Source organism: Cavia porcellus, unplaced genomic scaffold, assembly GCF_034190915.1.
Source record: "Cavia porcellus strain 051 isolate PalLab524CR breed Dunkin Hartley unplaced genomic scaffold, mCavPor4.1 scaffold_25, whole genome shotgun sequence".
In the NCBI taxonomy this organism is placed as follows: domain Eukaryota; kingdom Metazoa; phylum Chordata; class Mammalia; order Rodentia; family Caviidae; genus Cavia; species Cavia porcellus.
Genome location: NW_026947508.1, coordinates 21,626,311 through 21,640,704, shown reverse-complemented (window position 1 = coordinate 21,640,704; position 14,394 = coordinate 21,626,311). Strand labels below are relative to the sequence as shown.

The window sequence follows — 14,394 nt, the reverse complement described above, 5'->3', positions numbered from 1 at the left end:
TTGGGGCTGGGGATTTAGGTCAGCGGCATAAACGCCTGGCTTGCAAGCAGGCAGTCGTGAGTTCAATCCCTGGTACCGATAAAAATGAAAAAGACAAAAAAAAAAAAAAATGCTATCAATCACCTGGACAATGGTTTCACTCCACTGATGTGGGCCATAGCACATGGGCAAAATAGCAGTAGATTCTACTTCAGAATGGTGCTGATTGCCAAATTTTAAGAAAAGGTTGAGAAAATGCACTGTCATTGACCTGTAGTAAAGGCCAGAGATATTGTCAAAATGCTGCTTGATTGCAGAGTTGATGTAAATGAATATGACTGGAATAGAGAGACACTTTGCTTTATGCTGTACATGGGAACCATGCAAAATGTGTAACGATGCTTTTAAAAAATGGAGCTGGGTGCTGGGGATTTAGCTCAGTGGCATAAGCACCTGCCTTGCAAGCAGGCAGTTGTGAGTTCAATCCCCGGTATCGATAAAAAAGAAAAAGACAAAAAAAAAAAAAAAAAAAAATGGAGCTGAGGTGGGTATAGTGGTGCACACCTACCATCCCAGCACTCAGGGAGCTGAAGCACAAGCATCACTGTGCTTTCAAGGCCAGCCTGGGCCACAAAGTGAGTTCAAGGGTAGCCTGAACTGCATAGTGAGACCCTGTCTCAAAACAAAAACCAAATACAAACAAAAAACTGGAGCTGATCCAACAACTGAAACAGACACTGGGTACAATTCTGTGATTTAGTTGGAGTCCTGGGCTACCAAAGTGAGTCATACTTTCTTTTTTCTTTTGAGTCACACTTGTTGAAATCGCTTCAAAGTATCAAGGAGTGACAGTCTTCAGAAAATGTCATCTTTCTCTGTTCATTTTTTGGTCCTTACAAAGGATACTTTTGTTTATTTTTAAAATTTTACTTCAGTTGCAATACTTTCTCCTTTTAAATAAATTTTAATAAACATTCTTCTGAGTAATTCACTGGCTTATAATAAAAATTAATGTTGATTTTTTAATAAATATTTTATTGTATATTTTAAATTATAAATTAATATCTTATGGCATGTAAACTTTTATGGTAGTTATCTTTGTATCAAGTGCTATAATTTGACACTTTTAGAAATTTTTCACTGAATTTTTCATCTTCTCTCTTGTATTAACTCATTGACTTTACATAAATCCATAGGGAAAAAATAGTTTAATTAAAAAGTACACTATTTTTCACAAAATAGTACTTTTTCTGTTGAAAAAAAATTAATAAAACAAACACAGGGAGCCAGATGTGGTGGTGCATGTCTAAAATTCTAGCACTTGGGATGCTGAAGCAGGAGGATTACATCAAATTTCAGGCCAGCCTGGGCTACACAGTGAGTTTGAGACTAGCCTGAGCTATACAGCAAGACCCTGTCTCAAAAGAAAAAGGAAAAAAAAAAAGTAAGAACAGTCTTAAAATTTTTATATGCTACAACTGGTAGTGAACCTACCCTAAATTTGCAGAGTTTAAGAGAGTAAAGAATCAGAATTAGACATTGTTACATGGAACTTTTATTACTAAACAACACAAACTTACACTGTTGCAAACCTTATATCAGTGGTGGCAATCCTATAGCACACATGCTGTAGCAGGTTGTTTGTATTACTGAAAACTCCAAAACATTCACCATCACAGTCTTATACAACATGAATAGTGAAATGAGACATTTCTTTCCAAAAGCTAATTACTCCAATACAAACAATAAAAAACAAAAGTTAATTTACTCCAGTTTTTCCTCTTTATGCAAAATGATTAGCCAGATTCTCCTTGTTATTCTGAGTCTTTAATTTAAAAAGGTTTCCAGACCTTTGAGTTGGGCATGGCAGCATACAACTGTAATTTCAGCTCTCAGGGATGCTGAGGTACAAGAATCCCAAATCTGAGCCTGGCCTGGACAATTTAGTAATGGAGCCAGACTTTGCCTCACAATAAAAAACTAAAAAGAACGGAAAACAGGTGTGGTGGCACATGTCTGTAATTCCAGCACTTGGGAGACTGAGGCAGGATGACTACCAAGAGTTAGAGGCCAGCCTGGACTACGCAGTGAGTTTAAGACCAGCCTAAATTATACAGGGAGACCCTATCTCAAAAACAAAATTAAAAAACCAAAAGGCTGGGTGTGTAGCTCAGTATGAAGGCCCTGGCTTCAATACTCATGTACGCACATGCATGCATGCGCTGCGCACGCGCGCACACACACGTGCGCGCACACACACACACACACCACGAAAGTAAAACTACCGGGGCTGGGGATTTAGCTCGGCGGCATAAGCGCCTGCCTTGCAAGCAGGCTGTCGTGAGTTCGATGCCTGGTACCGATACAAAAAAAACTACCATGTGAAGAAAACCATGCACAGAAACAACTATGTCCTTGCCACTCTTTTTCTCGAAGGAATAATGCCTGCCTGGTAGATAGATGGACAGACCCAGATGTCACATAAGCCTTTTAGGATCTATTTTCTCGAGGTGAACCAGAGGTTTCAACTGCTCAGCAAAGTTCCTCATGTCATCAGAGACCATGTCCTGTCCGGCTGGGGCAACGACACTTAACTCCACCAGATAGGAGAGTGACAGGGCTTCAGTGCTGTCTGTGTTTCCTGGCACAAGAATGCGGAAAATCTTGTATACCATAATCTTCATGATGCCCTTACGGAACAGGTGCCCCTTGGTCACAAACTCATGGTCCATGCGGAAACCCATTTCCATCAAGAAGTCGGTGAGGTTCTCGGATGTGGCAATGTCCACACAGTTTCGCACCAGTGCATGGCGGTTCTTGTCTCCCATTTCTGGCTGTCCCAGGTAGCGCAGATGCCAGGGTGTCCCTGCCCTGTCCATAGAGCGCCGGGCCCTGAGGACAAACGGGCTGGCCTGCTGGCCCTTAAGGAGGAACACCATCTCATGGTCAAGGAAAGTCTCAGGTTCCATGTTGTCACAGAGACCACGAAGGCGGTGGATGAGGCTTTCCAAACTGTGATCCAAGACACTCCCTGAGGAGAGAAGGGCACCTCTGAGTCCCAGCTTTCATTTGGGTCATAGAATTAGCAAAAGATTCAAAAACCAAAGCAGTTTAGTGTGGTACTTTGTCAAAAACAGGACCAATACATGAGATTTTAGAGGGGTTACCTTGCTGAGCTACTGCATATTATAAGAAAGTTACTTTTAATTTTTTATATTTTCTTATTGGCACTAGAGTCTTTAGGATTTCTCTAGCAATGCTAATCTCTAAGAGATCTTGGGCAGCAGTAGCTAACAGAAATGTAATAGTAATATCTTATTTATTTATTTTTAGTACTATCTTGTCACTTATTTAAAAATTATACACTCCCCCCTACCCCTCCACCCCCTTTTGCAGTATACGGTGGATCGAACCAAGAGCCTTTGCATTTAACTACATCTCTGGCTCCTCTGTCTGTGCCTATGTCTCTGTCTGTTTCTTTCTCTCTGGTGCTGGAGACTAAACTCAAGGCCCCTACCACCCAGCTACACTCCAAGCCACAATTATCTTCTTTTTCCAGCAAATAAGTCTTCCACTAATCAAAAAAATAGCCAGGTGTGGTGGCACATGCCTATACTCCCAGCACTCAGGAGGCTGAGGCAGGAGGGCTGCTATGAGTTTAAGGCCAGTCTGAACAATAGAGCAAGACTCTGTCTCAAAAAAAAAAAAAAAAAAAAAGACTTGAGACTATACTCATAAGCAAAATAAATCAAACTCACATGTATAAATACCGAATAGTTTAGGCTGGGGATTTAGCTCAGCGGCATAAGCACCTGCCTTGCAAGCGGGCAGTCGTGAGTTCAATCCCTGGTACCGATAAAAAGGAAAAAGACCAAAAAAAAAAAAAAAAAAAAAAAAAAAAAAAAAACCCTGAATAGTTTCCCTAGTGTAAGAAATGGTAAGAATACATAAAAGTACGTGGTAATCATGATTCCCCATTATTGCTTTGAAGCCTTATAATGTTTTCATTCATTAGTTGGAAGGTTTTATTCTGGGTTATTTGATTTTATTGTCTGTGATGGTATGAACATCTATTTTGAAGAAAACAAGACATTATAATAGCTAGTGATTTAATATCATCTTGTTTTGAGGTCCCACCAAGCTTTTGTTCTTCTGTCTCCATTGGTTTTATCATGTTGTATCTTATTGGATTTTATTAGATGTGATAGTATAAACACAATTTTTTATGGACAAGGAGATAATATAGTAGCCATTATTTGTTTTCTGTTAGTTGGTTCTGAATACCCTGTAATACTTTCATTCTCTTGAATGATTTTACACTGTCTTGTTATGTTTGATACTGTAGTGTTATGAAGGTATAGTCAAATATTTCAAGGAAAGAGACACTAAGGTAGCTACTGTTATGTCAGGTTGTCTTGTGGTGAAACACTATGTTGCTTAAATTGTTCTGTTCTGACCTGTTTTGTTATGTTCTCTTTTATTTTACTTTTTTAAAAATAAAAACATGTAAAAAAAGACATTTTAAAAAAGTTTCCTTTTCATTTAATATACTTAAGAAAAAAGAGAATGAACACTTCATAGAAACGTATCAGTTCTAGCCCCGCCTTTTACTCATATTTTACTCATTCTCATGGCCAGGTCTGACATCATTGCTACAGGAGAGTATACCCTCCAAAATCTACTTTTCTTTTGGCTCTGGCACACAAGCCTCTCTTAGTTCTTCACTGAACTCAAGGACTATTCAATCTTCCTCACTGCCCTAACTGATGGAGGAGCCTAGAATTCACTCTTAGTGCTTTTTTAAATTAAGTTTCTTCTTCTCTCAATGATGTCATTTGGTCCCACGGCTTTAAACACCATTTATGCCCCACGACTCCTACACTTATATTTTATGAATTACAGATGCATACATCCAATTGTCTACTCAACTTTTCCACTTAGATGATTTTTTTTTTTTCATTTTTATCGGTACTGGGGATTGAACTCACGACTGCCTGCTTGCAAGGCAGGCACTTATGCCGCTGAGCTAAATCCCCAGCCCCCCACTTAGATGATTAAAACACATCCCCATCCCTAGGCCATTTTTTATTCTGAGCCAGGGTCTTGCTAAGCTGCTGAACTACACAGGCTGGGCTTGAATTTATAATTCTCCTGCCTCAGCCTCCTAGGGTGCTGGGATTACAGATATGTCACCACACACAGCTCATATATCATTTTAACATGTTTTGTTGATCTTCCCTCCACAAATCTTATTTCTCCTAGTTTTCCCCGTCCAAGTAAATGACAATTCTCTGCTTTCAATTGCCCAGGCCAAAAATTGTGGAATCACCTTTCTGTCCTTTCTTTTCCCATGTCCTACATACATCCAATCCATGCTTTTGAAATAAAAGCAAAATTTAACTACCTTTTACTTGCTCGATCAGCAGTCAGACCTGCTTTCATTTCTTGCCTGGTCTTTGCAGTAGCCTATTTCTACCCTTATCTTCTTTCTTTTCCAAAATAGCCAAGTACATTTCTTAAGATAGAAGGTAAAGGGCTGGGGATATAGTTCAGTGGTAGAGTGATTGCCTCGCACACATAGGGATTCAATCCCAGTATATATATTAAAAAAAAAAAAAAGCCACGGGCCTGGGAGTGTATCTCAGTGATACACTACTTGCCTAGCAAGCATGAGGATCTGGATTCAATCCCCAGCACCCTCCCAAAAAACCCAATAAAATATAAATGACACTTCTCTTGTGATGTCACCCAGAAAAAGTCTTTATGACTGTTTATAAGGGCCTGTATGTTATGTCTCAGTTACTAGTTACCATCCAGCAGCACCTCCAACTCTTCCCTTGATCACTTTCTCCAGCCAGTGATTTGTTGCTATTGCCTGAAAATGCCAATGTATTCCTCTTGAAAGAACCTTTCTTTTTTCTCTATGCCTAGGATGTTCTTCCTCTGTATATCTGCACATTTTACTCTATCACTTTTTTCAAGTCTCTGCTCAGATGTCACTTTACGGCAGAAACTGACAGTGGGACTTAAATGAAAACAAGGGCAGGAAGAAAAATAAAAGAGCAGGTCCTACTAATCATGGGGTACCAAGCTAGTAACAGAGAGAGGCTCACAATGTATCCTGCATTCAGAGCAGTTGTGCACACCCTCATTGTGTGTGCCTTCTAAGTGCTGGTTCTTTCAACAATGTACTGAATGCAGTGTGGGACACTGTGCAGTAGGAGGCGCTACTCTGATAGAGATTACAGGTGAGGGAGGAAACAAAAAAGTAACAATAAATAGAGGGCCAGGAAGATAGCTCCAGTGGCAAAGCACCTTCCTGGCAAGTGTGAGGTCCTGAGTTTGATTTCTAGTACCAATAAATAAATAAGTAGACAGAAACACAGGAAATAACAGGGAGATAAGAGAACGGGCAGGGAGAGATGGTGGAATGGTCAGAAAAGGCGCAAGAGAAAGACAGCTGAGTGGAGGCCTGCAGGGTGAAAATGAGATGACTACTGAATAGCTGAGGAAATCCTTTCAGGGCAGAGGAATTACCAAGTGCAAAGACACGAGGTAGGAAAGGGTGTGGCAAATTTAGGAAATAAAAGCAGTTGTTTAGTGGTAGTCCACACCACACCAGTACGCTGGTAGGCTGAAACAGGTGGATCCTAAATTTGAACCTAGTCTAGCAACTCAGCAATTTAGCAAGGCCCTGTCTCAAAGTAAAAAATGGCTAAGGCTCAGTGCAAAGGCTCTGGGTTCAACCCCTAGTACCACACAAACACAGAGACACAGACATGGACACGCACAAAGTAATTGTTCATGCTGTTACTGAATGAATTAAGTTACAAAGTCTAAAATTTCCCACTAAACATACTGTTACGATCTCCTAAAAACCACTACCCTCCTTGGGTCTCAAGTTTTCTCATCTTTGCAAATATTTTATCTCTTTTTCCTGATTGGTAAGAGCTAGTAACAGTGTCCTCTTACAAGTCCTAATAAGAATAGCAGGCATGGTGGCGTATTCCTGTCATTTCAGAACTCAGCAGGCTGAGGCAGGAGGACTACTGTGAGTTTGAGGCCAACTTGGGCTACCTAGTGAGTAGAAGGCCAGCCCGAACTACATAGTAAGATACTGGCTCAAAAAATCAAAACTATATTAATACACGGGTAATACATATAAAGTACCTGGTACCACAGCACAGTCCCAAAATCATTAGCTATTACTATCATTATTTTTTAAATTATCTGAGTCATCTCCCTGAAATCACTATATTTAACTAAAAAAATAGCTGCCAGACTCAACAGTTCTACTCCTGGGCATTTACTCAAGAGAAAAGAAAATGTGTCAACAAAATACTTTTAAGATAGTTCACAGCAGCAATTCATCATAGTAACTGAAAACTAGACACAGGCCAGGTGCCCAACCACAGTAGAATGGATAAACACGCTGTGTATGTTTGTATAATGCAATACCATTGAGCAACAAACTACTGATATGCATAGCAATATGAATACATACTGAAATAACCATGCTGACTAAAAGGAACTTCAAACAAAAGAATATATCCTTCATGATGCCATTGTATGATGTTTATGAACAGGTAAAAGACATCTGCAGTGGAAAAAAACAGAAGAGCAGTTCGTCCAATTGGAGGACAATAATTAGGATAAGATCCCACAGAGAGGAAACTTTCTAGGGGATGGCAATGTTCACATCTTTGAAAAGCTTTGGGATATTAACTTATTTATTTTTGGTACCAGGGATCAAGCTCATGACCTCGAGCTTACCAGGCAAGCACTTAAACTGCTGAGCTAAATCCCTAGCCGAAGGAACATACACTTTTCACAAAACTTAACTCAAAACAAACCATGAGCTAAATGTAAACCAAAACTATAAAAGGGGACAAAGGTGATTGTAGATGACACTGGCAATGACTGTATTACTTCAAAGGCAGGAGCCATGAAAGGATTAATAAGTTGGACTTCATTAAAATTAAAAACTGCTGCTCTGCAAAAATAGTCAAATGAGACTCCCTCAAACTCAAACACTTCTTTGTTTCAAAGAAAACAATCAATAGAGTGAAAAGGCAACCCACACAATAGGAAAACAATGTTTTAAAATCACAAGTTACAGGGCCCGGGATTTAGCTCAGCGCAATAAGCACCTGCCTGGCAAGTGTGAGGTCGTGAGTTCGATCCCTAGTACCACAAAAAAAAAAAAAAAAAAAAAAAAAAAAAAATCACAACTTACTATCCAAAATATGTTAGTAACTCCTACCACTCAAGTACAACAAAAAAAATCCTCAAATAACCCAATGTGATAGTGGGCAAAGAACTGAATAAATAATTCTCCAAAGGAGATACACAAATGGCTAATAAGCAGAAGAATGATGTTCTTTTTTTTTTGTCTTTTTTTTTTTTTTTAATTGGTACCGGGATCGAACTCACAACCACACACTTGCAAGGCAGGCGCTTATGCCACTGAGCTAAATCCCCAGGCCCCCCCCCACTTTTTACATTTTTTTTTTTTGTCTTTTTCTTTTTTAGAATGATGCTCTTTCACTAATAACCAAAGAAATATAAATCAAAACCACAATAACATCTCACATACATTAGAATGGCTGCTATATATATATATATATATATATATATATATATAAAAGAAATCTACAAGCATTAGTGAAAATGTGGAGAAACTAGAACTCATGTTGTTGAAAAGCAAACATGTAGCCAGGCATGGTAGTACATGGCCTATAATCCCAGGATTCAGGAGGCTGAGGCAGAAGGACTGTCATGAATTTGAGGCCAATCTGGGCTACATAAGCAAGTTCAAGGCCAATTTGCACTATAGAGGGAAAGCCTGTCTTTTTTTTTTTTTTTTTGGCTTTTTGAGACAGGGTCTCTATGAAGTTTGGGCAGGCCTTGAGCTCACTTTGTAGCCCAGACTGGTCTTGAACTCGCAACGATCATCCTGCCTCAGCCTCCCATGTGCTGGGATTACAGGCATGAGCCACCACGTCCAGTGAAAACCTGTCTTTAAAAAAAAGAGAGAGAAAAGAAAGATAAACATATATCTCTTAAGGAAAACAATACTGAGTCATATCCAAAACTATAGTTAGGAAGTCCAGACACAGTTGTATATGCCTGTAGTCCCAGCTTCTTGGAAACCTTAGGAAGGGTGACAACTTGGGCCAAGTCCAAGGACATGAGGCCAGCCTGGGTAATACAATGAGACCCAGTCTGGCTGGGCCTTACCCCTGTGGGGATAGCTCAGAGGTATGGTTTGCCTAATACAAAGGAGCCCTAGGTTTGATTCCCAGCATGGCAAAGTAAATAAATAACAGATAGAATTATCTGAATATGGTAGCATATGTTTATAATCCTGGTGCTTGGGAGGCTCAGCCCATAAAATTGTGCTTTTGAATCTAGCCTGGGCAATACTCCAAGTTAGAGGTCAGCCAGCGCTACACAGCAAGACCCAATTCCAAAAACTAAAAAAATTACAATTCGGTATGCCCCACTTCTAAGAATACTTAAAATAGGATCTCAAAGAGGTATTTGAGCATTTGTGTTCACAATACCACAAGGCAGAGGCAACTCAAATATCTATCAGAAGATGAATGAATAAAAAAATGTGGAGTGCATACATGCACATATACATAATATACATCTATGTGTAATACTATGCAGCTTTTAAAAAGATGTCACATGCTATAACACAGATGAACTTAAGGTTATTATGCTAAGTAAAATAAAACAGGCAAGGCCAAATACTGTGTTATCCCATTCATATCAGATATCTAGATAGTCAAAACAGAAAACAAAGTAGAAAGGTAACTGCTAAGCAACAGGAATAAAGAAAAGTATTAATATTTAATGGGTACAGAATTTCAGTTTTGCTTTATAAGCTCTAGAGAGTAAATGTACAATAGTATTAAATGTCTATGATGGAAAATTTGATGTGTTTAATGTATTTGAAACCGTATTTAAAAGTATCAATTAAAATAGTTTCCTTTTGGGCACCAGAAACTGCAGGTTGCCTTTGTGTAAGTCTCTGACCTCCAAGGAAGCTGAACAGAAAAGAAGAAAACAAGTAATTCAAGCTCTCTGGTTCACTTACCCTGCAGTAGGTACTCCATCATGTTAATGGTGCCCCCAGTGACAGGCATCATGGTCACTGGAGGTGCCTCCATTGTGTCTGTCTGATTAAGTTGAACACAATAAAACTGGATTCAAAGCCCCAATCAGGTAAGGCACAGCATACACCTGTAAAAGTTACACTTATTGGTAAGTCAGGAGGATGAAGACACCAGATTTGCTGTGGCATTGGCCTTGAAGTCAAGATTCAGTCATACAAAACTGAGTACAGTATCTGCTTAACAAGGCCAGTTCTTGAAGGGTGTGGTGGCACAGCATTTGGAAGCATTTGAAGACTCAGGCAGAAGGATAGCTGAGAGATCCAGGGTAATCTGACTATATAGGGAGACCCTGTCTCAAAAAAAGAAAAATAAATAAAAATTTATAAAAACCTCTATAAACTGGTGGCACAAGAATATATAACAGAGAGCTCGCCATGGAATTACAATAAAATCGTGTAGTTCTGACACCTCCAAAATTTATCTGTGCAACCCTAAGGAAATCATGTAACCTCTCACCCTGGGACTCCTTTTCTTATAAAATGAGGCCACTGATACTTAAACCTCAAAGCTATGATTCAAATACATAATGGGCATGCAATAACACTCCTAATGTTATAGAAAAACTGATAAATGACTTAAGGGCCCTTCCGTATGCTTCATTTTATAGTGGATGATATGAAGACTTGAAAAGGGGGACAAGGCACGCATAGCAAGTGAACGGCAGAACCTGGAGCCAATAAAAACGTTGTCGTATGCTTCTCCAAAAACGGTTCTAAAAGCCAGCCAGGAGAAAGCGGGAAGTTCCTTTAAAATGATGGCAAAGGTCCTTCTTAGCCGGCAGCCAGGACTCTGCGATTACACCAGAGAAACACACCTTTATGCGCACGCTAGCTTCTCCTCACAGAGCCAGGAATTAAACCCACTCGCGTAATCCGGAGTGATAATTAGCCCACAGCCCTCACAGCTCCCGAAACCCGCAAGGCCCCGGACGAGGGCAATTACCCTTTCTTCTCCTCTTCCCACTTCCTGCAAGAAGGCGACAGCACGCAAACCTCCATTCGGCTGCTCCGCAACGTAAGGGTGCCGAGAGGACCAGAAAACACTTCCTTTCGGGCGGACAGGCAGGTGCGCATGCGCAAAGTGCGCTGCGGGTGTGTGAAAAAGCGAGTTATTTGAAGCGTGTTCCTCCGGGCGGAAGGGAAGGGGCTCTTGACGTCAAAGGACTTCCTCTAGAAAAATATGCGGTTTTTTTCAATTCGGACCGTCTGAAGTTGTTTTTGTGTGGGCAATCTCTTGGAACTGATAAGACTGAACAAAGATATAGCTAACTTTTGAATTTAGCAACACTTTGGGGGGGGGAAAATGAGATTGGCTAAGGAGCTGCAGGGAAAGGAGCAGGGGAGAAGGTTACAAAACAAAAGACTTCTTTTTCTTAGCTGCCTGAAGGTGAAGGAGTTACCCTATACTGCTTAACATAATGTTATGTACTACTAGGAATGTCAGCAATACGCAATATTGCTGTATTTGTTCACTGTACGGTGTATATTATATCTCAATGCATGTATATCTCAGTGTAAAGATATAGAGGAATGGTGTGTGCATGTAGACACAGCTCCTCAGAAGGCTGAGGCAATAGGATTACTTGAGCCCTACAATTCAAAGCCAGCCAGGACAACATAGACCACCATTAAAAATAAATTTCTAGGGGCTGGGGATTTATTTCAGCGGCATAAGCGCCTGCCTTGCAAGCAGGCAGTCGTGAGTTCGATCCCTGGTACCGATAAAAATAAATAAATAAATTTTAAAAATTTAAAAATATATTACATATGGTATACATGAGATATATATATACAGTACATATGTTATATACTGTATATATAACTTATAAATTTAAGAGCATTCAACTCTGCTAATGTGTCAAGCACATGAGATGTGGATAGAGCCAGGACTGGGATGATGCATTGACTTGGAGCCAAAATTTAAGAGAACACTAAAAGTTCAGTAATTAATGGTATTTTACAAAATTAATCCCCAAATACTTCATGGACAAAATATAGAAATGTTAAATTCAATCATCAAATCAATCCTATGAACCAAGTACTACTCATTGTAATTTTATCACTGGGGAAATAATCTTGGGTATTAAATAATCTGCAAGGGGTTCAATTTCCTGTACAAAAAAAAAAAAAAACTGCAAGGGCCCAGCATGATGGTGCACACCTGTAGTTCCATCACTCTGGGAGAGTGAGGCAGGAGAATCATAGTTTCAAGCCGAGCACAAACTGGGCAATTTAGCAATTAGCAAGACTTCATTTCAAAATGAAAAAAATTAAAAATGGGGGAGAGGGGCACTGGGGATGTAGCTTAGTGCAAAAGTCTTGAATTCAACTCCCAGCCAAAAAATAAAATAAGAAAAATAAGAAACATGTAAAGTGGTGGAGGGAGTGGGATACAAATGTAAGCCGTTGGTTTTAGTCTACCCTCTTCGTTATTATATTACATCATATTAGCTCTAGTTCCTTTGCTTTACCCTATGCTATAGAAAATTAAACTCAGCAGACAGTACCATGTGGTTTAATAGGGTAATGAGACATAAATGGCTCAGCTGTTTGGAAAGCAAACAGAGCACTTCATCCAGTCTGGATATATCAGGGAAGTCTTCCTAGAAGAGGAATTAATGCCCAAAGTAGCTTGATGTATCAATAGATGTTAGATAAAGAAGGGAGGAAAGAAAATTTTTGACAATGGAAACAGTATAAACAAAAGAACACTGAGTTAGGAAGAAACAGGATATGGATTCTGAAGTTAGGAGTAAGAAATGAGACTGGGAAAGGAGTACCTCTCAGATCCTGGAGCACTTTGCAAGCTAGCCTAAAGAAAAGATGTGAGGACTGGGGAAGTAGTTTAGTGGCAGAGTGCTTGTCTAGCTTGAATAAGGGTTCCATCACTAGCATCACAAGAGGGGAAAGAAAAAAGGAAAGGAAAAGAAAGGAAAGGAAAGGAAAAGAAGACATCCTGTAATCCCAGCAGTCTGGAGGCTGAGGCAGGAGGATCATTGTAAATTTGAGACCAACCTGGGCTATAAATTGAGCTCAAGGCCAGCCTGAACTGCAAGCAAGACCCTGTCTCAAAAACAAAGGACAGAAAACCAAAAAAAAAAAAAAAAAAGAAAGAAAGAAAGGAAGCCAGGTGTGGTGGGTGCATGCCTGTAATCCCAGCATTTGAGAGGCTGAAGCAGGCAAGGTCAGCCTGGGTTACATAGTGAGATCCTAAAAAAAAAAAAAAAAAAAAAAAAAGGAAAGACTTGGAATATAGTTCAGTGCTCCCTGGGTTTAATTCTTCATACCACACACACATCACATATCATATCACTCTAGCCGCAAAACAAAGAAAAGTTTAGGAAAAAAAAAAAAAAACCCTTGGAGAGAAAAGGGCCAATAGGAGCCATGATCAATTCTTGCTGGGTGATAATTGCAAGAGAAAATTTTTAAAAATGTAAAAGAACAAGATGTGGTGGTGCATGCCTATAATCCCAGCACTTAGGAAGCTGAGGAGGGGGACTACTGGGAGTTTGAGGCCAATGTAGGCTACATAGTGAGTTCAAGGCCAACCTGAACTACATAGTAAGACTCTGTCTTAAGCAAGAAAGAAGGAAAGAAAAAAAGAGAAAAAAGAAAGAAAGACTGACTTAATGACTACAGAGACAGAGACAGACAGAGAGAGGAAGAATTGAGTCACAAATGTCTAGATTTCTACCTTTGGTGGCCATAGTAACACTTTTTCTTCAAAAGAGTAGGCAGAATGACAAGCTCTCAGTGGTGTAATGGTTGGAGTGTTGTAGCTTGGCAAACTGACGCCATCTTAAGCCCTGCATTTAATTAGTGCCCTGTAATCAGGAAAATGGAAAATTACCAGGATATAAGTCCCATGAGAAAAGCAGAATGAGCTATACCCACAGGAGAAAAATTAACCTGCTCAACAAAAGAAGCAGGATACAGGTGTCAACCGAAAATTAATGAAAGATTTGAGCTTTTTCCAACAGGATGTCTTTTGTGATTCTCTCTTTTAAAAACTCTAACTTTCCAGTTTGGTGCCACTTGTTTGGACCCTGAACCAGGGGGAATCTGTATATGAGTGGTCCTGAGCTCAATTAATTAAATTCCAAATGCTTGGATTCTTGTATTGTTGTTCATGCACCCACCTCAGGATAAGGTGTTAAAATTGCGAGGCCACTCTTTTTTTTTTTTTTTTTTTTTTTTTTGTCTTTTTTTCATTTTTATCGGTACCGGGG

At 39.6% G+C, this 14,394-nt stretch overlaps 1 protein-coding gene across 2 annotated transcripts; it reads right to left on the bottom strand.

Annotated features, from left to right (window-relative positions):
- Window positions 1-1,511: 1,511 nt before the first annotated feature.
- On the bottom strand, window positions 1,512-11,296 carry Med18 (mediator complex subunit 18). 2 transcript variants are annotated; one of them, XM_003471267.5, is made up of 3 exons: window positions 11,106-11,296; window positions 10,085-10,230; window positions 1,512-3,010 (listed from the first exon to the last, which is right to left on the bottom strand). In XM_003471267.5, exons 2-3 carry the CDS (start codon window positions 10,155-10,157, stop codon window positions 2,457-2,459), a joined length of 627 nt encoding a protein of 208 aa, XP_003471315.1. In that variant the 5' UTR covers window positions 10,158-10,230; window positions 11,106-11,296; the 3' UTR covers window positions 1,512-2,456. The 2 variants fall into 2 exon arrangements, with proteins under 2 accessions (XP_003471315.1, XP_005004314.1); XM_005004257.4 differs by having other exon boundaries at window positions 10,978-11,117.
- Between the last annotated feature and the right edge of the window lie 3,098 nt (window positions 11,297-14,394).

What these genes read in the sequence shown, in the direction of transcription:
- Med18 (XM_003471267.5), bottom strand. Translation starts at nt 10,157, where the DNA reads ATGGAGGCACCTCCAGTGACCATGATGCCTGTCACTGGGGGCACCATT. An exon ending in GATGGAGTACCTACTGCAGG is followed by an intron (nt 3,011 to 10,084) that starts GTAAGTGAACCA and finishes TTCTCTCCTCAG; the next exon opens with GGAGTGTCTTGGATCACAGT.